Source organism: Triticum urartu, chromosome 5, assembly GCF_003073215.2.
Source record: "Triticum urartu cultivar G1812 chromosome 5, Tu2.1, whole genome shotgun sequence".
In the NCBI taxonomy this organism is placed as follows: Eukaryota; Viridiplantae; Streptophyta; class Magnoliopsida; order Poales; family Poaceae; genus Triticum; species Triticum urartu.
In genome coordinates this window covers 657,661,868-657,685,378 of record NC_053026.1, presented here as the reverse complement: position 1 = coordinate 657,685,378, position 23,511 = coordinate 657,661,868, and the positions used below count along the sequence as shown (strand labels likewise).

General features: G+C 44.9%; 1 protein-coding gene across 1 annotated transcript; it reads right to left on the bottom strand.

Moving 5' to 3' along the window:
• Nucleotides 1–8,104: 8,104 nt before the first annotated feature.
• Nucleotides 8,105–17,969, bottom strand: LOC125511671 (probable LRR receptor-like serine/threonine-protein kinase At1g51810). The gene is made up of 12 exons (XM_048677094.1): nt 17,744–17,969; nt 16,945–17,512; nt 15,910–16,418; nt 15,226–15,370; nt 13,829–13,900; nt 13,678–13,743; nt 13,526–13,606; nt 11,156–11,319; nt 10,807–11,042; nt 10,307–10,436; nt 9,089–9,148; nt 8,105–9,006 (listed from the first exon to the last, which is right to left on the bottom strand). The coding sequence occupies exons 1-12, from the start codon at nt 17,835–17,837 to the stop codon at nt 8,333–8,335; spliced, it is 2,799 nt and encodes a 932-aa protein (XP_048533051.1). The 5' UTR covers nt 17,838–17,969; the 3' UTR covers nt 8,105–8,332.
• Between the last annotated feature and the right edge of the window lie 5,542 nt (nt 17,970–23,511).

Here is a 23,511-nt window from a genome sequence, read left to right as displayed (position 1 = left end):
CCTAAGTTTCAAAAATCCTACCGAGTGAAGAGCAACCCTCTCACTCGAAGGCTTAGCTGCAGTCCCGAACTCGCCTAAGTTCAGAACCGGTCCTAGTGACCGAGTCACAAATACAATGTGCGCTCCATCTTGATCCGCAAGGACGACGAGGTGCAGGTCATGTATAGCACCTAGTGCTTTCACCCATGACCCACTCGACGGAGCTGCGCCACAAGTACAACGTGCGCTCCATCCTGGTCCGCAAGGACGACGAGGTGCAGGTCGTGCACAGCACCTAGTGCTCTTGTCCATGACCCACTCGACGGAGCTGCGTCACAAGTATAACATGCGCTCCATCCTGATCCGCAAGGATGAGGAGGTATAGGTCATGTGCAGCACTTAATGCTCATGCCCACAACCATTTCGTCAATACCGCATCACAAATCCAATGGCAATTCCGAGTGAAGAATCAAGTGTCACTCGAAGTCAAGAGATTCAAAAGCAAAAAAGATGAAGTCAAGCATATTAAAAGAAAAACCAAGTTCAGATAAATCCCACGAGGTTCAGAACCGCAGATAACAGTGCTCGGGCAACATGCCCGAAGGAGTTTAATGGTTACAAAATCACTCGGCATTCCGAGGCAAATTTTAAGCAAGGCATAAATTTTGTTTACTCCGCAGGGGGAGGGCTGGCAGGCTCAACGAACTCGTCCAAATCGATTTCGTCTGCAATGCGAGTTGCTGCTTTGAGGAAGGTCTCCATGAAAGACTCGAAGTGAAGCTTCTTAGTGTTGGCAACTTTGAGCGGTGCTAGCTTCTCTTCCTTGGCCTCTTTGCAGTGGACGCGAACCAGAGACAGAGCCACATCAGCTCCACATCGGGCGGATGACTTCTTCCACTCCTGCACTCGACCGGGAATCTCGTTGAGTCGAGTCATCAGAGGCTCGAGGTCATTTTGGAATGTCACCCTTGGCCAGAGTGCGGTGTCAATCCGTGACACCGCCACCTTCAGTCGTGAGAGGTAGTACATGGCGCTGGCAAGTCGAGATTCCAGTCAGAGCATGTTCATGGCAGCTTCATCCTTAACAGGGGAGTTGATGGGATCCAAGCTCCTCTCAATTCGCCCAGTCTCTTCCTCGAAGTTTTGGCAGAATTCTACACACACATAGAAATGATGAATCAACAGTTATATAAAGAGTTGAAAGTGGAAAATCAGTCGGACAAGAGGAAATACCTTCAAGCATAAGGAACAGTTTCTTGGCGAGTCCTCCCAGATAAACTGCCAGCTCGTTCCTCTTCCGAGTGAGATCTTCAACCTTGTCAGTCAAAGCCCCCTTGTCCTTCTTAAGTCGAGTCACCTCCTTGTTGGCCTCGTCAAGAGCAGTCTTCAACTTGGTGTTTTCTTCTTCTAACTTGTCGACTGAAACTAACTTCTTGTCAGCAAGTGCTATTTTCTCTTGCGTTGTTTTCTATGCGATCGCAAGGTCAAGGTCTTTCTTCTCCAGAGCCCGCCTCATTTTTTCTAAAGGAAAAAACATTCGGGTCAGAAGGAAGAAATAAAAAGATGCCAAGGAAGATAGTCGGCAAGCTTTTTACCTCCCAGACCAGCAGTTTCATTCTGAGCCTTCTGCAAGTTCTCCTTGGCCAACTCCAGGTCAAGGTGGAGTTGGATTTGCTTCTTCTCCAAGTCAGAAAACCGGGCTCCGAGCTCACAATATTTCTGCAGTCAGTGAACAGTCAGTCGACAGGAACAAAGATTGGTTCCTCCCGAGCGATAAAGTACAACTTCAACTCTCTATGACAAAAAAGAGTTCTAAGACTACTGCCGAATCATACATTCAACAGTAGTCTCGGGGACTACACCCAGTGGGTGCACTTAGCGTGGCCCCACTGATTTGGCATTTCAATCGACTTGGTCCATCCAGTCGAAGAAGAAGAAAAAAGTTATTCTCATACCACAGCCGATTGCCCGCAGTCGACTGCGGTCTCGGGGACTACAGCCAGTGGGTGCACTCAGCATGCCCCCACTGGTTCAGATTCCACTCGACATGGTCCGTCCAGACCGAGTGGAAGAGTTGTCAAAGAGTCATTTACTTCAAGACCCCCGCTGAATCAAACATTCGACGGCAGCCTCGGGGACTACACCCAGTGGGTGCACTCTACGTGCCCCCACTAGTCCAAGGATACACTAGGCACGATCTAGTCGACTCAAGTGGAAAAATTACTCAGCAAAAATTGAAACACCCAGTGGGTGTACAGATGCAGACAGACAGTAGATGCACATTAAAGGTTTTTTCGGGTAGCATATCCTAACAGAACAAGCGTCAAGCTAAAATATTAGTCGGAAATTAGCTAACCTGGACGTTGGTCTGGAGTGCCAAGCTGGCATCATAAGCGGCTTGACTGGCCTCACGCACCACCTTCATCTGCTCCATCATAAGGCCTGCACTACTAGAAAAAGGACTGTTAGTGGCGCGCCTATTTTTGCCATTAATGGCGCACTATAGGTGCGCCACTATTACCACGCCACTAGTAACGCCATTAGTATTGCAGGTAACAGTGGCGCACCTTGTAGTGCGCCATTACTATTGCTACAGGTGCGCCACTGATAACTTATTTTTTTGAATTTTTTGATTTTTTTATTTTGAAGGCGGGAAAATAGTAGTGGCGCACCGTCTAACCCCCACCGTGCGCCATTGCTATTTTTGATTTTTGAATTTGGATATGGATCTAGATATGGCTCATTTTTTTGCTCGTTTTTTTTTGTTGAACTTTTTTCAAATTTCGTTCTGGACCTAGATCTGGTACATTCTTTGTGCCGGGGGAGCTCCACATGTGGCCGAAAGTAGAGGAGGAGGGAGGAGAGACCGTGAGGAGGAGAGGAGGGAGCAGAGATCGTGAGGATCAGGAGAGGAGGGAGGAGGAGGTCGCCGGAGAGGAGGAGGAGGAGGACCGTGAGCAGGAGAGGAAGGAGGAGCACCGTGAGGAGGAGAGGAGGGAGGAGGAGGTCCGTGAGCAGGAGAGGAAGGAGGAGCACCGTGAGGAGGAGAGGAGGGAGGAGGAGGACCGTGAGCAGGAGAGGAAGGAGGAGCACCGTGAGGAGGAGAGGAGGGAGGAGGAGGAGGACCGTGAGCAGGAGAGGAAGGAGGAGCACCGTGAGGAGGAGAGGAGGGAGGAGGAGGAGGAGCACCGTGAGGAGGAGAGGAGGGAGGAGGAGGTCACCGGAGGAGGAGCACAGTGAGGAGGAGGTCACCGGAGGAGGAGCACCGTGAGGAGGAGGAGGTCATCGGAGAGGAGGAGATGAAGTGGAGTAGAGGAGGAGAGGAGGAGATGGAGTGGAGGAGAGGAGGAGAAGAATGAAGGGGTAAGTGGGTGGCCGGCCATTTTAAACTTCTGTCCCAACTTAGCAGTGGTGCACCGTGCACCGGTGCGCCATTGCTATTTTTTTGAATTGTGAAGGCAGGGAAATAATAGTGGCGCACTATTCACTGATGCGCCATTGCTAATTTTTTTACATTTTTCAAAAAAAAATATTAATTGTGAAGGCGGGAAAATAGTAGTGGCGCATTATTCATAAGGTGCGCCATTGCTAACTTGTTTTTTATTTTTTGTATTTTTTTGAATTTTGAAGGCAGGAAAATAGTAGTGGCGCACCATGCACTAGTGCGCCATTGCTAATTTATTTATTTTTTGCATTTTTTTCAAAAAAATTTGCCTCCAGATCTTAAAAGCATCGTAACTTTTTTTCTGTTAGGTTTTTGAGGATTCTAGAAAATGGATAACGGGCATAGCCCGTTGAATTCGGATGTAACTTTTCGATTAGATGATTTTTCATATAAAAAACATTTTCATGGGAGGACGTATGCAAAAGTTACGGCCATTTTACCGAAACACGGCGGCCTTTTGCAAAAATATTCAAAATTCATGTTTGTTAATTTTCCTAACAACTAGAACACATAACACATGGGCATCTATTTTTTTGAATTTTTTTTGAATCTTTTATTTTTTAAAAACCTAAAAGGTGATCCACCCGGGGGGGTGTTTGTGTGTGTTTGTGTGTGTGAGACGTTAGTAATGGCGCACCCTCCCTGGTGTGCCATTACTAATCTCACACACACGCAGGCACACGCTCACCAGACATAGCAATGGCGCACCACGCCTAGGTGCGCCACTACTATGTAGCATAGCAGTGGCGCACCTATGTGTGGTGCGCCATTGCTATGTCTAGTGGGGGGATGGACCCAAAAAATAGCAATGGCGCACTGCTCATGTGGTGCGCCATTAGTAAAAACATAGCAATGGCGCACCTGATTCTGGTGCGCCACTGCTATATAGCAGTGGCGCACCACCATCATGGTGCGCCACTAGTAGAGATATTGGGGATAAGCCTTTTTCTAGTAGTGCTGCCTGGCGTATGGCTTCCTTGGCAGCACTCACTTGGTCCTCTGGGACATGATGAGCGACGAAGAGTGAAGGAACAGTCGAGTCAGCCAGAGGGTCCAAAGCATGGAGTTGCACGGATGAAGCAGGGACTTGAGCAATCGACGCAGAAGGACGTTCAGCCGACACGGGATCGGCAAAAGTAACAGAGGCCCGGTTAAGATCTTCGGACTGCTGGGTCGCCGGTTCTGGCACTGATGTCGACTGAGGTGCCTTGCCGGCTGGCACTCCCCTGCCTGAGGTCCTGCCCCTCCTTCCCGTAGACCTCTGGGGCATAACTTCATCGTCGTTTGGAAGTTCAATAACATTTTGCGGCGCTGCAAAACAATCGACCACAAGAGTTCAGTTGACCAATAAATCAATTGCCAAAATGAAGGCATGATGGCAGGAGTCATACCTGCTTTGGAAGTGACCGCATCTTCAATCCCCTCATCACCTTCATCCTTGTAAATAGAAGTCCTGGAGGTAGCAGCACTGCAAGTTTCAGGATTCACTCGGTAAAGTTGAAGAATGAGTCAACCGTAGTACATAAGTTTCCAAACAAGACAAGAGCAAAGAGACAAAAGTAAAATACTTACGCAGAGGCAACGGGAACGTCCACCTTGATTTTACGCAGGGCCTTCCGGGGCTTTGCAGGCGCAACTTTGGGCTGCTTCTGAGCCTTCTCATCCGGATCAGGAGTGGATGTCTGAGTGCGCTTCGAGGCTTGCGAACTTGACACAATTGCTTTGCCCCGTCCACCTGCTGGATCGTGTGTCTGCTTGGAACGTCGTTCGGAGCAGGGTGGTGACTCGACTTCTTCACTACTGCTTGAGTCGTAGCTCTCATCATCGTCCGAGTCCCCTGATTGCCACTGAGTGCTTTCGTCCGCGCTCGCCTCTCCTTCCTGGGCCAGATCCCCGTTCGGCATTGAGTACATTTCAGTGTATATCTACAAGACAAAGGGTCAAACAAAACGTCAATCAAATTCGAGGATGATTGCAAGTCAGAATTAGAAGACACTCGGTAACAGATGTCGGACCTTGTCTGGTTCGTGCTCAGAGTCGAATGGCGCAACTCTTCTAGACCCCCTGGGGTTGTCCTTGTTTCCAGTGATGCTCTACAGCCACTATGCCACTATCTTCTCGTCGACCTCCTCCGGGTGGATCCGAGCGGTGTCGTTTGAGCCCTAGTACATCCACATCGGATGATCGCGTGCCTGGAGAGGCTTGATGCGTCGACTGAGGAACACCTCCAACAAGTCCATACCAGTCACGCCGTCACGGACCAGCTGAACTACCCGGTCGACTAGCATCAACACTTCAGCTCTCTCCTCCGGGGTTTCGAGCAACGAAGGAGGTTGGTGGACTCGATCCATGGTGAAGGGAGGAAGACCGGTTGACTGACCAGGAGTCGGAACATCCTTGCAGCAAAACCAACTCGACTGCCATCCCCTAACCGAATCGGGAAGAGTCATTGCAAGAAAAGCACTAATACCTCTCGTATGGATCCCTAAACCCCCACACATTTGGATCACTCGGGTCTTATCATCAGTCGGACTGGCCTTCTTCACAGACTGAGAGCGGCAGATAAAAATGTGCTTGAAAAGACTCTAGTGCAATCGACAACCCAAGAAGTTTTCGCACAAAGAGACATACGCGGCAAGATATGTGATTGTGTTGGGAGAAAAATGATGAAGTTGGGCTCCGAAAAAGTTCAAGAAAACCTCAGAAAAAAGGATGAGGAGGCAAAGAGAATCTGCAGTCGACATGAGTGGCGAGGAGGACGCACTCACCCTCCTGCGGCTGCGGCTCGAGTTCGTTCCCCGGCAGCATCCCGGATCCAGGGGCAATCAAGCCCCCCGCTACCAGATCATCCAGATCTTCTTGCCGGATTGCAGACCGGATCCAGTCCCCCTGAATCCAGGCGGGCGGCAATCCGGACCTTGATGACGACCCCCGACTCGTCTTCTTGCCCTTCGACTTCGCCGTCACCGTTGCCTTCTTGGCACGCTCCAGGGCCGCCGTCTTGTCCTTCCCCATCGCCTTGGATTGCTCACGGGCGCAGTGGCGGTGTCGAGAGCGGAGAGGGGAACAGTGGAGAAGCAGAGGAGGAAGAAGGGGAATAAGGAACACTGTGCAATCGCATCGGCCTCAACGCCTTTTATGGGCTCACTTCCGAGTGGCTGACGCGTGGGCCCAAGCGATCCTGTCAAATCCCGCAACAGTCGCGCGCTCGGTACGTGGCGAAAAAGGTGGTGCGAGAATCGAGGCGCCCCTGCCTAATCCGTTCCGTTTACTATGGTGCCCTCCGACCCGTGCGCTTCTCCAAATTTCGAATCCCATAAGATCCGGGAATGACAGTGCAACCAATCGCGCCAAAGATTTTGTACCATTCCAACAGTCGAAGCACATCAGTATAAGTTCACTTGACAAACTCTGAATGGATCAAGGCGACTGAAAATGAAGTTAAAGGTTCAGCATGGTTCGCCGACCCAAGTAGAATGCCTCTGAAGCATAAAAATCAGGTCGGAACCATCTCCAACTTCTTCTCTACTCGGATCTCAATCCATTCGGGGGCTAATGACGATGACATGTACCTAGGGTAGGGTAATAGGACTAACCTAGACACCCTTCCCAAGGACACTGCCCTACAGTCAAAGACATTCAAAGAACAACAACATCTACCGACTGAAATCACCTCGGAGTGCAACCCACTCGACCAACAATTCCACTCGGATAACCCAATTCCATTCGACCAAGATATAATCATTCGACCATACCAGAAACCACTCGGAGTACAGAAGATCTAAAGTCACTCAGGATGGCAACGGTCAGGCGTTCACTCCGTAGTCTCAATGATCATTTATATGTCTTTATTGCTGGCGTTACCAGTAACATCTCACCTTAATGTACATTGAACTCCTTGTAACGTGGGTTTGCTGGGGTCCTGGCGCACTCTATATAAGCCACCCCCCTCCACTAGCACAAGGGTTCGCACCCCCATGTAACTTCACGCATAATTCAGTCGACCGCCTCCGGACACCGAGCGGTAGGACTTTTACTTCCTCCGAGAAGGGCCTGAACTCGTAAATCTTGCGTGCACAACCTCATCGTAGCTAGGATCTTGCCTCCTCCTACGTAACCCCTGTTCTACTGTCAGACTTAGAACCACGACACCGCCCCCGCGAGATCATATACAAGTGGATTAGTGATACAATTAGAGAGCCATGTCTACCATTTTTTTCAACGTCATACTTGTTGTGATGACTTTGATTTCATCGAGAACGTTTACTACTCAAGCGCTGTTTTCCTTAGTTTAGTCTCTTTATTTTTTTTGTCTTTTATTTCTTTTTTGTAGTTTAGTAAACTCTATTTGTCTTCCTAGCAACTTACTATAATAGGCTATTTCCAAACTACGGTTTGGGTGTGTACATAACTGTGTAAGCGTAGTTACAGGGTTTGTATTTCCTTCCTATTTGCTCCTTGTGGGTTCGCCACTTCGCTTATCACGAAAGTGTTACAACAGCCCTGTGCACTTGCAGGTCATCAACTGTGCTGCCCCATTTTACGACAATTTCATGCTAGAAAGTATGACCTTTATCGGGGAGATTGTTGTAAAGTTTTAGTGTTTTGACTCTCCCAAGTGCATTATGACCATTTGGTGAGAAATCCTCATAGATTGACGCTCATTTCACACACGGTCACTAATAAAAAGGTTAGAATCGAAATATATTTCTTCTAGTTTATAAAAACGTGCCTACTTGTATTTTATAAAAATATCCCTTACTCAAACGATCCCACAAGAATACATGAGAAATATTAGAAACTAAAAATTACTACATTGTAGTTTATAGAAATCAATGCCAACACACTTGAAAAAATTACCAAACTTCTCTAAGCAGATGCAACAATAAGTCAGAGGACATCTTCCTTTCACCGTCCAGAAAACGTGCCTACTCCTGTCAGCAGCCCACTAGTATCACCAGACTGGAAGGAGCTCTCGTCGTTGCTGACACCAGATATCATCATCTCGAACTGCTTTCGAATTTCTGTATCCATGGATTTCTTAGACTGGGGAATCCCGGAAATAGAGTGCTTTTCGCTTGAAACCGTCGGTAGCCACACTTTGAGCCTTGAAACAACCTCGGTCATGGTCGGCCGGTCGATGGAAGCATTTTCGACGCAGTTCAAGGCAATGTCTACGGCACTCTCAACAGAACTGGCATCATACTGGTCCAATAGCCTCTTGTCTACAATATCGTGAATGCTTCCCTTAGCTATATTTTGGCGCACCCAATTCGGTAGATGGGCGGTTTGAGGTTCCATTAATACTGGGGGCTGGCCAGTGATGATCTCCAAGAGGACAATGCCAAAGCTGTAAACATCTGTCTTGACAGTGAGTTGGAAAGTTGCATGGTACTCAGGGTCGAGGTAGCCAAGAGTGCCAGCAGCAACAGTTGATATGTGTGTGTGAGCATCGTTAAAAGCCCGCGAAAGCCCAAAGTCCGATATTATTCCCACCAGGTTCTTGTCCAGAAGAATGTTTGGGGTCTTCACATCTCTGTGCACTATTGATGGTGTGCATAACTCATGTAGATACTCTAATCCTATAGATTATTAAAACTTGTAGTTCGTCAATAGGCACATACATACATGACCTAAAGGAAAATACACAACTGAAATGCGGACCTTGTGCAGCATCAAGTGCAATATGAAGTCGTTGTTCCCAATTCAAACTACATATGTCTCCTGCATTAGTTGATACCAAATTAATGTATGTGTCGTTTGATAAATGCTAGGTATTTTAAATTTTCGCATATTTAAACTAGCAAATGGTGGTTACAAACACAATGATTAACCATAGTAACAATTGGTATACTAATATCTAAGACATGCATAAACATGCACTTTGACCTTCAAGATACCACTGATTTTCCTATTCTTCATAGAGCATTTATATATACAAATCCGATTAACAATCGAACCAAGCTACTAAAGTATTGTTGTAATACATACCTCTCTACTTGCTTTGTTTCTTACTACCTTTGAAAGATATATATATATATTTATAATTTGAGATTATCTTTCAATGGTTATGAACGTATGACTCTAAGACTGTAATTGTGGTGCCGTCACTTTGTTAGAAAAATATTGATGTCCATGTGATGGTGATGACATTAAAAGAATATCTGAAATCCGGTCTAGCAACTCAACCATATAGACTAAAAGCCATAATAGTTTAGGAAATCAACTACTACATCCGTATCGGTGTATAAGTCATTCGCATAGTTCTAGGTCGACAATTTACCTATCTAAATATGTATTATATGTGACAAAAAATATATATTTAGAAACTACATCTGTGTACAAATCTAGTGATATACTTTTAATGACATATAACACATATTTAATTCCTCAAATCGATGACCTAGAACTACGCGAATGGCTTACACACCGAGACGGAGGGAGTAAACCTTTAACATGGATAGTTGAACACGTAAATCCTGATTATACTACCATATCAAAGCTAGAGTAGTTTGATTTTAGAATTTTATTTTATACTTAAGACACATGTAAAATTTTATGTTATGCTATGGAACACAATATATTGATAAAATTTGCAAAGTAAGTGATTCCCACTGCTTAGTGAAAACTATTTGCATCTCGGTAGTTGTGTAGTTTTTGGTTTTGTAGGCAGTAGAACCATGAAATGGTTAATTTGGTTTTAATACTGAACATATTTTGGGTTTACTTGACTCATTTGATTTAATTGACTTCAGGTCCATTTGATTTTTGTAGCATCTAAATATAACTTACTGGAATAACTAACTGCAGCTGCAAGTTAGGTTTGTTGTACCTAAGTCAGCTATGCTTGACAAGAACGTTAGTAAAAGTTAAGATACAAACCTCCCCTTAGAAGTTGTTGAAGATTTCCACCGGGCATGAAGTCATAAACGAGTGCTAGGCACTTCTTGTTCTGGCAATATCCTTTTAAAGTCACGAGATTCTTATGATGAACTTTGGACAAGGTTTGCACCTGCGATAGTCGATATAGTTACCAGCATTTCTAGAGTTGAAGCCACATGCTTCATCTGGTGAACTAACATCGTGGAATTTGCAAATGCACGATGAGGGTATCCTCTTTATAGTGTGTTGAATATGTTAAAAATCAATAGGGGTTTTGTAGACATTCATATGAAAGAACAAAATTCAATCCTATATATAACATCATGTTAATATTCATGGTTATTGCATCTACGTATCTCTAGCCTTTAAACTCTATTTTTTATATCTTAGTTTTTTGTATATAACAAATGTAGGTTGTGGAAATGGTTTTATATAACTTGCATACTTTAACTTTGTCTTGGACAAAATAGTCATGTGGCCTAGTTGGATCCGTATTGTACCTCAGGGAGGAAGTCCTTTGACTCTGCTATTGATGTCTCCATGAGCACTTTAACAGCTACCTCATCACCATTTTCCAGTATGCCATGATAAACAATACCAAAGCCTCCTTTTCCAACGATTGTTTGGAAGTTGTTTGTTATGAGCTTCAACTCCGCATATGTGAACCGTCTAATGTCAATATGTAGGGGATTTTCCTCTTCATACATAGCATAATCCTCATTGTATGTTGACTTCTCTACAAGGTGAAGAGGGTTTGTTTTCATGCAAGCTTAGGTCTAGAATTTCTGTGAAATTTGCACCACCTTCGCATTGATGGAAGGAAATTTAAAGTGTATAGTTTTATTTTACCTTTCCAAAATAACTTCCAGAGTATGCACATTCCTACTACGAGTGACATCAGTATCACGGGAACTATCACTGCGATGAGCAAGATAGGTGTGGTTTTCCTCTTCTTCGTATTATCTAAGCAGTATGTATCTTTTTTGTTTGAGCATATAGGATTGCCTTCTAATCTAATGAGACAATTAACAACATACATCAAAATCAGCTCAAATATCTTAGCTGCTCTACAAAGTTAGGATTATAACATCAGTCTATTTTCAAAGATGACTAATTTGCAAATAGTTCTTGTACAAAACTCAGCCCTTGGAATGAACAAACTACATGATTTCTAAACCATGTGGAGTTACTACTAGGTCCTTAGCTTCCTCCCATTTTAATAGACCTAGATGATAAAGCATGTATATATATATTGGATGCCAATGCACGTAATTAAGGGCATGTTTGGATCGATAAATGCGCGGACGAGCTTTCGGTGCACCCAAGTTGGCCACCATAACTTTAACTAGATGATGCCCCGAGCATTGTTGCGGGAGTCTTTGTAAAATAGATGCATAAATAGATGTTAAAAGCCAAAAACTATTGTGAAAACAAATTTAAGAATGCTCTCGGTCAAACGGGGTGTTAAAAGACTAAAACTATTGAAAACAATAAAGTATATGAAGCATGTAACATAATGTTATATAAAAAGGGAAATCTATTCGATTGAAGTCAAACATGGTGCCATTTTTATCAAAAGTGTGTAACATGACCTACATAGATTTGCCCCAAGCGTCTAACGTACAAATATATGTAGTTCATGGTACAAAACAACAAAAATGTGTAACATGACAGTCTATGTTGAAAATTAGTGAAACAAATCCATGCATGATTGCTGAGGTGGCATGGTTGCATGAATAGATTAGTGCACAAATTGTAACTTGTGACCACATACATGTCTTGATGATGTGGCATAGCTCCATGAAAAGGAAAAATAGATAGTGGGTTGTAACTATCTAAGAATAGAGGATTTGCCAAGAGTTTATGTATACGACAAGTGGAGTTGTTGTCGCATGGTGCTAGAAAAGTGTGATACACGACAAGTATGGCACTAGCCAAACAGCGGGCAGAGAAAGGCAAACTCACATCTAATTTAACAAAGGACGCCGATAAGTGCCACACGTGTGGGCGTTAGGGAGTCTGCCCACACATTTTGTGTGGTGTATAAGAGGAACAGTCCACACATCTACGTGTGGACAAAACAAGTAATGCCCACACATCTCTTTTTTTCCCTCCCGATCCCTCTCACACACGTGCGTGTGGGCGAAAATAGATAGCGCCCACACGCCCCGTACGTCAGGCCTCGTACCTCGTGGTCCCGCACGCCCCGCGTGACAGTCACCGCGCGCCCGCAGTTGCCATGGTCCAGACCCTCGTCCATGTTCGTTTAACTGCAGTTGCCATGTCGCTGAACTACGGTTGCCATGTCGGACAACTACAGTTGCCATGGTTGCTCAACTGCAGTTGCCATATCATGTCAAAAGTTCCAAATGCCATTTTTTAGCAACTGCGGCTGTTGCCATGTATGGTCTGGTTTACTATAGTTTCCATGATTTGAAAACTTTAGGGGTTTTCCACCTACTAACACTAGGCAGTTGCCATGTATGGTCTGGTTTACTACAGTTGCCATGATTTGAAAACCTTAGGAGTTGCCACCTACTAACACTAGGCAGTTGACGTGTAGCGCTAAAAAAGACATGGCAAAAGAACATGTTCGGGTAAAAAAAAGAGAGTTGTCATCTGCTTACAAGCACACTAAGGCAGTTGTCGTGTACCCTGCAAAATACATGGCAACTGAGATGTTCGGGTAAGAAAAAAGAGAGAGTTGCCACCTGCTTATAAAGCACACTAGGGCAATTGCCATGTGCACTGCAAAACACATGGCAAGTGGCAACTTGGGTGTGGGAGATGAGACGGGCGTGTGGGCGAAATGGCAAATGCCCACACACCAGCCCTTGTGCGTGAGTGGAAAGTGGCGTGTGGGCAAACTGCTGAACGCCCACACACCAGCCCCTCCTGTGTGGTGAAACGGCCGTGTGGGCGACCGGGTGAATGCCCACACACCAACCCAGTCCTACGTGGCACTAGAAACATGCCAAGATTCGTGCGCTCACAAACGGACGCGGATCCACGCGTGTGGGCGAGATGCAAACGCCCACACGTGTGGGCGTTAGACTTTTCGTTTAACAAATGCACTTATAGTAATGTGCAAAGGTTGTTTCTAAACCTAATTTTTTCTATGATAACCAAACTTAGCTTGAGCTTAATTCTTTTCAGGTGCAGTTGTTTAGTTCATTCGAGAAAATCTAATAAGAAATTGTGCAACAAAGCATGCCAAACCTTAAGTCCAGCTGACCGGCCTGGACTCGTTGAAGAATAGAATCAGGGATTGGTCCGTCTAGCTTGTTATTTGACAAGTTACTGAAAAATAATAGTTAGAATCATTCATCTAAAATTTATATCATCAGCCATAGATGTAATCAGAGACTTACAGAACTTTAAGTGAATTTAGTTGATAGTCTGGAATAGCTCCCGTCAGATTGTTGTGTGATAAATCCCTACATACGTTTTCTTCTTAGGATCACGAAAGACGACAACGTATTCTTTCTAGCCTATCAATATTATGTTGTGGGCACCACTTACAAGTTCTGTAATGATGTCATGTTCATGAATGATATGGCAAGTCCACCACCTAGTCCACTGCTAGAAAGATTGCTGTAAAAAAACTAATGTTAATTCATGTACCTTTAATTAAGTGACAGCATTGAGCTAACATGTATTTTCAAAGAATATGTAAATGTCCTTCTGTGGTTCAGTTTTATACTAGCTTCTTTCAATATTTCTACTGAATTACATGTATTTTCAAGATCTTAGGACATGGGGTCAGGTTTATCCATTCTGATATATTTATTACAAACAAAAAAAAGAACATATCTGCTGCAGCATGCCAACGAAAAGGTAACTTCTGTGGAGCATTAAATTACTTAAGGTTGATGCAATGTAATGCACTTTAAATCTTTAAAAGATTGAGTTGCAATGTTTAGATTCTGACACCCGGTGAAAAAAAACGGATCGAGAATCCGTCGGAATGATTTGACTTCACAAATCACCCTCCCCTCTTGCCAGGCACGGGCCTCAGGGTCGGGCCGTGGTGCTGAGTTGTGGGTGGCGGAGACGCAAGTTGTGGGCGGCTGCGTGAAGGGGCTGCAGCGGCGGTGGTGCGTGGTGGGCTTCGACGGCGACAGACGGCCAGATCTGGGCCCAGGCGGCACGGGCTGATTGTGGCGCGACCTGTGGGCATCCACCCCTGTTGTGCCAGTGGTTGGTGGTGGTGGAGGCACAGCGGCAGTGGCAGGTGGGCGTGCTGGTCAGTCTCCAGGCGTTCCGCCGGCTGGGCGACGGCGGCAGTGCAGATTGTCTCCCCGGTGAGTATCTTGGCGATTGGCGGAAGTCCTTGGGGTTCTCCTTGTAGGTTGCCGGGTCTGCGTCGGTGGCTTTGCGCTTTTCTTCGTCGTCCATTGAGGTGGGACGGCACAGGGGTGTGTCCGGTTGGGAGGTTGGCTAGAGGGATGGGCGCCGCGACGTGCTCGGGCCACCCGTCACTAACACAGAGGTGTGCCGGTCCGGATGCGTCCGCTCCCCCACTTCCCCATATCCCCAGCCACATGCGTGTTGTTGCGGCTCCGGCAATGTTCAAGGCGTGACCTATGCTGCGGTCGTCGGTCAGGGGTGTCCTTTTGGTACAAAGCAGATCTTTTTGGATTGTCTTGGGTGTGTTTGGATGATGGACGGGGAGGTCTGCAATCTGCATCGTCTCCAAGTAGTTTGCTTGGTTGTCGTCCGAGTGGTGTGACGGTGTCCGGCACCTTTGTATCTTACTTTGGGTGTGTGGTGTTGTGTGCCGTGGTGACGTGTGTTTGTATCAGTTCGCTCGGATGTCTGTTGTTATGGTTGCTTTATAATATAAAGCAGGAGAAATCCTTTTTAGGTAATGTTTAGATTCTGATTTAATATGATACAAGTCTTGGTTATGTACTTACACCGTTACAATCCTCGGAATCTGGTTGCTCTTAGAGTAGTCACAAGTCAATCCTTTCCAGGAATACTCTATTGGGGAGCATGGATCTCCATTCCAGCTTGTCCGTGCCAAATTGTATTGTGCCTTGACGTCTTTCATGTACTTTACTACAACAGCGAAAGACAAGGGTAAATATATGGACGGCATAAAGTAGCTGTATTAGATTACCTTAAGAAGCACATTATTTAAGCAGTACTTCTTCCGTTTCTAAATATAAGCCCTTTTAGAGACTCCAATACGGATTACATACGAAGCAAAATAAATGAATCAACACTCTAAAATATGTCTATATACATCCGTATATAGTCCGTGTTGAAATCTGTAAAAGGTCTTCTATATATTTAGAGATGGAGGGAGTAGAAGTGTAGAACTGACTAAATTGAACTAGTAATTCATTTATCAACTAGGGTTTTCCAACGGCACATTAGCATTATTTGACCTTTAAAAGATGGTATACTCTGGAATTGAGTGTGCAACCTGTTGATAAACTTGATCCTTATTACTTAACTGAAGATCGTGACGATGTGGAATAGAGCCAGTGAGGTCATTAGCATTTGTCAAATACATGACGTTCATGTGAATCTGCTGCTAAATACGTACTCGTGACAAATGTGTGATGCACGTGCAGTATATACATTAATCTTACCATCATCAGAGTCGGTGGTGAGATTCTTCATCAAAACAAGCGAGTACAACTCCAACGCATTGATGAGTGGCGGAAGACTCGAGCCGGCCGTCTTGTTTAAGATGAAGTATGCGTCGCCCTTCTGCGCGAAAAGCCCGCTCTTGTACATGCTGTCCACCTTTAATCGTGACGGGGAAAAACCTGGGAACAGCCCTTCACCGGCGCTGTAAATATTGAACCTCCTGTTCGGGTTGCTCCCGTTTAGCTCGGTGAAGTGAAAGATCGAGAGAATCTGTAGGGTTTGAGCGTCTTTATTGGCTCCCGATGACTCGCTGATTATTATGGAGGAATTGTTTGCGTCTATGCTCATGGCATTCTGCAAGATGGCGGATGGCACCCTGAAGTCGTTGTTGCCTGGGAGGTTCTCCAAGTTATTGCTGGTGTTCAGGCTGATATAGGGGTAGTGCTGGACTTCCGTCCTTTTCCCAGAATAGCTTTCCCAGAAACGGTCATAATTATCCGTTGGGTATCTTCATCGCACACAGAATGAAAAACAGATAAATAGCTAGCACAATATTATTCTAATCTGTTAGTATTTACTTGAAAGCTAATTGCTGTAGGATCTAGCAATCCCAATATTACTCCCTCCGTTTTTATTTACTCTGCATATTAGAGTTGATTAAAGTCAAACTTTGTAAAATTTGACAAAATGTATAGAAAAAAATATAAATATTTAGCATAACAAATCTATATGATGTGGAAGTACATTCAACAACAAATCTAATGGTATTTGTTTGTTATTGTATATATTAATATTTTTGTCTATAAACTTTGTCAAAATTTGTAAAACTTGACTTTAACCAAAACTAATATGCGGAGTAAATAAAAACAGAGGGAGTACTTTTTGTTAGAAGTAATTGCGGAATCAGGAAACAAAGAAGTAGGAAACACTCTTAAATGTGCCAACCTAGCAAAATGAATTTAAGACAACCATTGACAGGCATATTTTAGATACAATCCAAAACTAGTATTATGGATATGGCAGACTTGTCTCACCTTGTGACATAGTCGGTGATGTTGCCAAATCTGAATCGAATAAAGTAGCTGACTGACACAGAAGTATTGACAAAAGGGTACATGGTATCTAGTAGTGGCCTCAGCTCCAAAGAAGATATGAAAGGAGTCCCGGAACCGAAGTTTACCAGGCAAACGGACACGGAGCTGCCTGTAGCAACGGTGAGCACCTCCTTCCATACCGCTTTATCTGTGGGAAAATTTGACAAGTCCACCGAATCCCAGAAATTGACGCCGATATGGAGCCCAAACCGAAACAGGGACCCGTCCTGAGTCTTGTTCAACCTATCATAGTTGCCATAAGTAAATATGGCCCTCAACAGATACTTCTTGCCTGGGGTGGATGGCAGTGTATAACAATTCCTTGAACCAACAGGGAAGCTCCTCAGGGTGTTTTGGTTATCATCTGCTGTGCTAGCCATGAACTCTGGTAAAACCTCGTGCTTCTCACCGCTCTCGACAAATTCATCGTCAGAACCGTACCGTAGATTTAAGTTGGCGTCAGGGTAGGCACTGAAGTTTTTCAATCCACAATCGATGTTTATGAACCCTGCACGAACGCACAGAACGACGTATCATTATCATGTGTTTCAACTTAAAGGTCTACAAAGCAATGATCACGGCATATGCGGCGGCTATACATGCAATAGCTAGTAAAAAAAAATCTGATTTATGAGATTTCAGCCATGTGAGAATGTTTTAAGTTGCACGCGGAAGAAAACTGAATTGTGCGTGCAGGAATCAACAAGGGAACCCTAGGAGGACATGATTTGAAAATTACCGGGAGGAGGCTGGGCTCGGACTTGAATCGCCATGACCAGGATGAGAAGCAGCGCAAAGATCCATGTCAGCTTTGTACCGAAGCCGATCGCCATGTGGTGCTCTAAGGTTATTGGGATGTGTGAAGCAAGAAACAAACGTGTGCTGTTATATAGCAGAGAGAAACACAACTACCACTGTTTGGTAGTGTGATACCGGCCGGTTTGGTTGACCAGACTCGGCGCTGGATGCACAATGCAGAGGAGCCAAAAACCGGTTTGCTCATCATTAGGCCGGCCGGCAACTTTCCCCATTCCAAACTCTAACGAGGTGCAATCATGGCAGGAAAAAGAATAACAACTTGCAAGGGCAGTTTCCACGATGCTGCGCTCACGAACCCGGCTACAGGCTGATATAAGAATGAGCAATAGCGCATGTCTCAGTCTCTGACGTCAACAGGAAGGTTTTATTTCCACGCGATCTCATCATCGGCATGTATGTGGTCGCATGTCGTCGATGGCGCTCGGTCGCATGTCCAATAGTCACAAACACGATACGGGCATAGTGGGACAATATAGTAATCATAAGATTGTATGATGCCTAATCCATGGGAGGGCCAACCCTAAGATCATGTTGTCATTCATGTCAGGTAGAAGTATCCCTCGCCATGTTCTCCAAGCATGTATACACCTCTTTCAACAGGCCTCGTTTCTCCACACGGTGTAGAGACGACCATAAACAAATCGTACCGGTACATCTGTAGATAACCTATGTAAGAGAAATGCTCTTATTATTAAAAATCTTGTCATTTCTACATACCTACTGCGGCCAAATAATGGCAAGCGTTCACACCCCGAGGAGAATTTTAAACTTGTGGTCAATCTCATATAACCAGTTGCCAAATATATTAAAAATACTACATGAAGGATACAAGTCAGAAGCTACTTGGATGAACAACCATATAAAACGAGCTAATTTGCATTGGAAAAATAAGTGTTTTATTGTTTCGTCGTGCTGCGAGCGGAGACTTCCTATTTACAAGCGTACACAACCACCGCAGTCTCGATCGAGCTGGAGACCCGCGTGCATGTTGAGCCTGCGACGACTTCCTTGCTTCTTAGATGAAGAGGCACGAAGTGGCTAGCTTTTAAATTAATAAAGCCCACAAGGTTCACATGTTACAGCTTAGGTTCCTGTGGATCCCAGGTTACAGTAAGGATCGTAAACAATCTGGAATGAGTTCAGCCCTTACACTAATTCAATAGAAAAGCCATCTGAAAGCATAAGTAGAGGAAATGGTTGAAACCGGCTCGCAGGTAACTTGTACAGGTGACACAGCTCCGTGACCAGCATTTCGATGATGGTGCAGTCCTCGGGCTTGGAGAGAGGCCCCCATTGATGTAAGAGAAAACCAATTTTGAAGAAGCAATCAGCGGGTTGCCGCGGAAAAATATCAGCGATGGCGAACTTGATTCTAATGTTTCAGAGAGCCCAACAAAGAACGGGAAAAAGAAGCCACACAAAAGTCTTCCCTTTCCCATAGAGGGCTAATAAAATTACCCAGAACGGGAAAAAGAAGTAACATAAACTCACAAAGGTCGTCTGCACTTAGAGTGGAAAACTGCGATGGGGGGTCAATCCGGAGGGCATCTTGCTTTAGGTTGGGCTGAAAAAATGTTCTTATGGGCTAACCTACCACAACCACGTGGAAAAGTCCATTCGCGAAAGGGCGTTCGGTGAAAGTCAAAGGGCTAGATCTCCGGGTGAACCGGGCTAGGGTTAGGCCGCTCAGGGGCCTTCGAGGAGTAGCAATGCCACCAAAACATCACGTTGGGTCCTCATACATGTCTTAAAGTGTGGTGGCATGATTAAAGAGGCAATGCGCACCTCCGGAGTGTGACCACCTTCACGGACGGCGATAACATCGAAGTAACGTTCGGCAAGTTTGTTGTTGCATGAATATTCCTGAATAGTCAGAATGTGACAATTTTGTGAAATTTTGACACAACACAAAAATAGTGGCTATAGGCTATGTGGTAATTTCTCATATTTTAGAGATGCAGAACTATCTGGAAAAAAAATCCTATTTATTGATTATTCCTTACATGTCTACAAGTGTGGTGGGGCTCTTCGGGTTAGCACTCCCACCAAAACTTGCTTTGGGTCCTCACACATGCCTGAAAGTGTGATGGGATGCACTAGTAGAAAAAGGGCCTTCAGTCCCGGTTCATAAGGGCCTTTAGTCCCGGTTCTGGAACCGGGACTAAAATGTCGGTACTAATGCCTCTCCCTTTAGTCCTGGTTCAATCCAGAACCAGGACTAAAGGGCGCGGCCACGTGGAGCTCCACCTTTAGTCCCGGTTGGTAACACCAACCGGGACTAAAGGAAATTTTATGATTTTTTTTTGAAATTTTTTTTGAATTTTTTTTATTTTCAAATTTCTGAATTATTTTAACCTCTAGTCTGTAATCACCACCCCTCATCACTTCTCAATTTATCCTCTAATCACCCCTCATCATTCCAAATCATCTAACTTCCCGAACGGTCACCCATCCTCCCACTCCCCCAGCTTGAGCACGCTTAACTTCCGGGTTCTATTCTCCCTCGCTCCAAGTCTGCACTTGTTGTTTTCCTGACAATACTAAGATGTCAATCCTATTAACCTTCAGGAATTTTGCTTGAGCATGAAGTGACACATTTCATAGTTTTATTTTGAAACTATTGTTTTAAAAAACAATAATTATTTAGTAACACTAATATTTCTTGAATAATTAGTTTAACCATTGTTTGACCACAGTTTGACCACAGTTTGACCAGATTTGACCAAAATTGAAATAACTGAAATAATTATTTAGTAACACTAATATTCTAGAATAATTAGTTTGACCATTGTTTGACCACAGTTTGCCCACTGTTCGAATTTTTTTCGATTTTTTTTCACTCTAGATCTTAAAAGCCCCGTGACTTTTTTTCTATTAGGTTTTTGAGGATTTTGAAAATGTTTAACGGGGTTCCCCCCGTTAAATTCGGATGTAACTTTTTGAGTAGATGATTTTTCATATAAAAAACTTTTTCATCCGAGTTAGTATGCAAGAGTTCTTCAACTAATGGCCTTAGGTACACATCAATGTCATTGCCGGGTTGCTTAGGGCCTTGGATGAGAACTGGCATCATAATGAACTTCCGCTTCATGCACAACCAAGGAGGAAGGTTATACAAACATAGAGTCACAGGCCAGGTGCTATGGTTGCTGCTCTGCTCCCCAAAAGGATTAATGCCATCTGCGCTTAGACCAAACCATACGCTCCTTGCGTCATCTGCAAACTCCTTCCCGTACTTTCTTTCGATTTTTCTCCACTGCGACCCGTCAGCGGGTACTCTCAACTTTCCGTCTTTCTTACGGTCTTCTCTGTGCCATCGCATCGTCTTGGCATGCTCTTTGTTTTGGAACAAATGTTTCAACCATGGTATTATAGGAGCATACCACATCACCTTGGCAGGAATCTTCTTCCTGGGGCGCTCGCCCTCGACATCACCAGGGTCATCGCGGCTGATCTTATAGCACAATGCACCACATACCAGGCAAGCGTTCAAATCCTCGTACTCACCGCGGTAGAGGATGCAATCATTAGGGCATGCATGTATCTTCTGCACCTCTAACCCTAGAGGGCAGACAGCCTTCTTTGCTTCGTACGTACTCTCGGGCAATTCGTTGTCCTTTGGAAGCATATCCTTTATCATTACCAGCAACTTTCCAAATCCCTTGTCAGATACACCATTCTCTGCCTTCCATTGCAGCAATTCCAGTGTGGTGCCCAGCTTTTTCTTGTCACCTACGCAATTCGGGTACAACAATTTTTTGTGATCCTCTAACATGCGCTGCAACTTCTTCTTCTCCAAATCACTTGCGCAGTTTCTCTTTGCATCGGCAATGGCCCGACCTAGATCATCAACGGGCTCATCTGATGCCTCTTCTTCAGCTTCTTCCCGCATTGCCGGCTCAGCTTCTTCCCGCATTACCGGCTCAGCTTCTTCGTCCATTGTTGTATCATCGTATTCAAGGAACCCATGGCCAGGATAGCTGTCGTCGTCCTCTTCTTCTTCATTGTCTTCCATCATAACCCCTCTTTCTCCGTGCTTGGTCCAAACATTATAGTGGGGCATGAAACCGGACTTAAACAGGTGGACGTGAATGGTTCTTGACGTAGAGTAATTGTGACCATTCTTACAGAGAGCACATGGACAAGGCATAAAACCATCCGCCCGCTTGTTTGCCTCAGCCGCAAGTAGAAAAGTATGCACGCCCTCAATGAACTGGGGAGAGCATCGGTCATCGTACATCCATTGCCGGCCCATCTTCATTACACAACACCGAATAGACCAAATTAATACAAGTTCATACATAAAGTTTATACAACACTTAAATGCAACAAACAAATAACTCTCTAGCTAAAGCATTTAAATGCAACAACAAATACGATCAAGATCGCAACTAAGGTAACAATGGATCCAACAGCATAATGATACCAAGCCTCACTATCGATGGCATATTTTCTAATCTTTCTAATCTTCAAGCGCATTTTCTCCATCTTGATCTTGTGATCATCGACGACATCAGCAACATGCAACTCCAATTCCATCTTCTCCCCCTCAATTCTTTTCAATTTTTCTTTCGAGTACTCGTTTTCTCTTTCAACTAAATTTAACCTCTCGACAATAGGCACGAACCGGGACCAATGGTTGTGGGCCAGGAGCGAAGCCCATTGGTCCCGGTTCATCCCACCAACCGGGACCAAAAGGTCCAGATGAACCGGGACCAATGGCCCACGTGGCCCGGCCGGCCCCCTGGGCTCACGAACCGGGACCAATGCTCCCATTGGTCCCGGTTCTGGACTGAACCGGGACTAATGGGGTCACCCGGCCTGGACCAAAGCCCCCTTTTCTACTAGTGATGCTTAAGTAAGCAATACACATCTCCAAAGGGTGACCCCCTTCACGGACGGCACTGTCATCTGCACTTAGAGTGGGAAACTGCGACGAAGGGTCAAGCCAGAGGACATCTTGTGATAGGTTGGGCTCAAAATTCATTTTAAAATGGTCCTATGGACTAACCTACCACAACCAGGTGAAAAGTCCATTGGTCAAAGGCCGTCCGGTGAAAGTGAAAGGGCTAGATGGGCTATGGTTAGGCCGCTCAAAGGCTTTCGGGGGTAGCAATGCCACCAAAACATAGCGTTGAATCCTCATACATGTCTTAAAGTGTGGTGGGAAGATTAAAGAGGCAATACGCAGCTCCGAAGTGTGACCCCCTTCACAGACGGTGATAACACTGAAGTAACGTTCGCCAGGTTTGTTATTGCGTGAATATTCCTGAATATTCAGAATGCGACAATTTTCTGAAATTTTTACACAGTACAAACACAGTAGCTATAGCCCATGTGGTTATTTTTCATATTTGTTAGAGCTGCAGAAGTATCTAATTTTTCTCTCTTTATAGATTGTTCTTCGCATGTCTACAAGTGTGGTGGGGGGTGGTCTTCGGGGGTTAACAATCCCACCAAAACTTGCCTTCATACATGTCTGAAAAGGTGGTGGGATGTTTAAATAGGCAATACATAGCTTCAGAGTGTCACCCCCACTAGTAGAAAAAGGACCTTATGTGAGACACATTAGTCCCGGTTCGATTTTGGCCCGGTACTAATGGTACCATTAGTCCCGGTTTGAACGGCTATGCATTAGTGCCGGTTCGTGTTGAACTTTTAGTACCGATTCGTGCCACGAACCGGTAC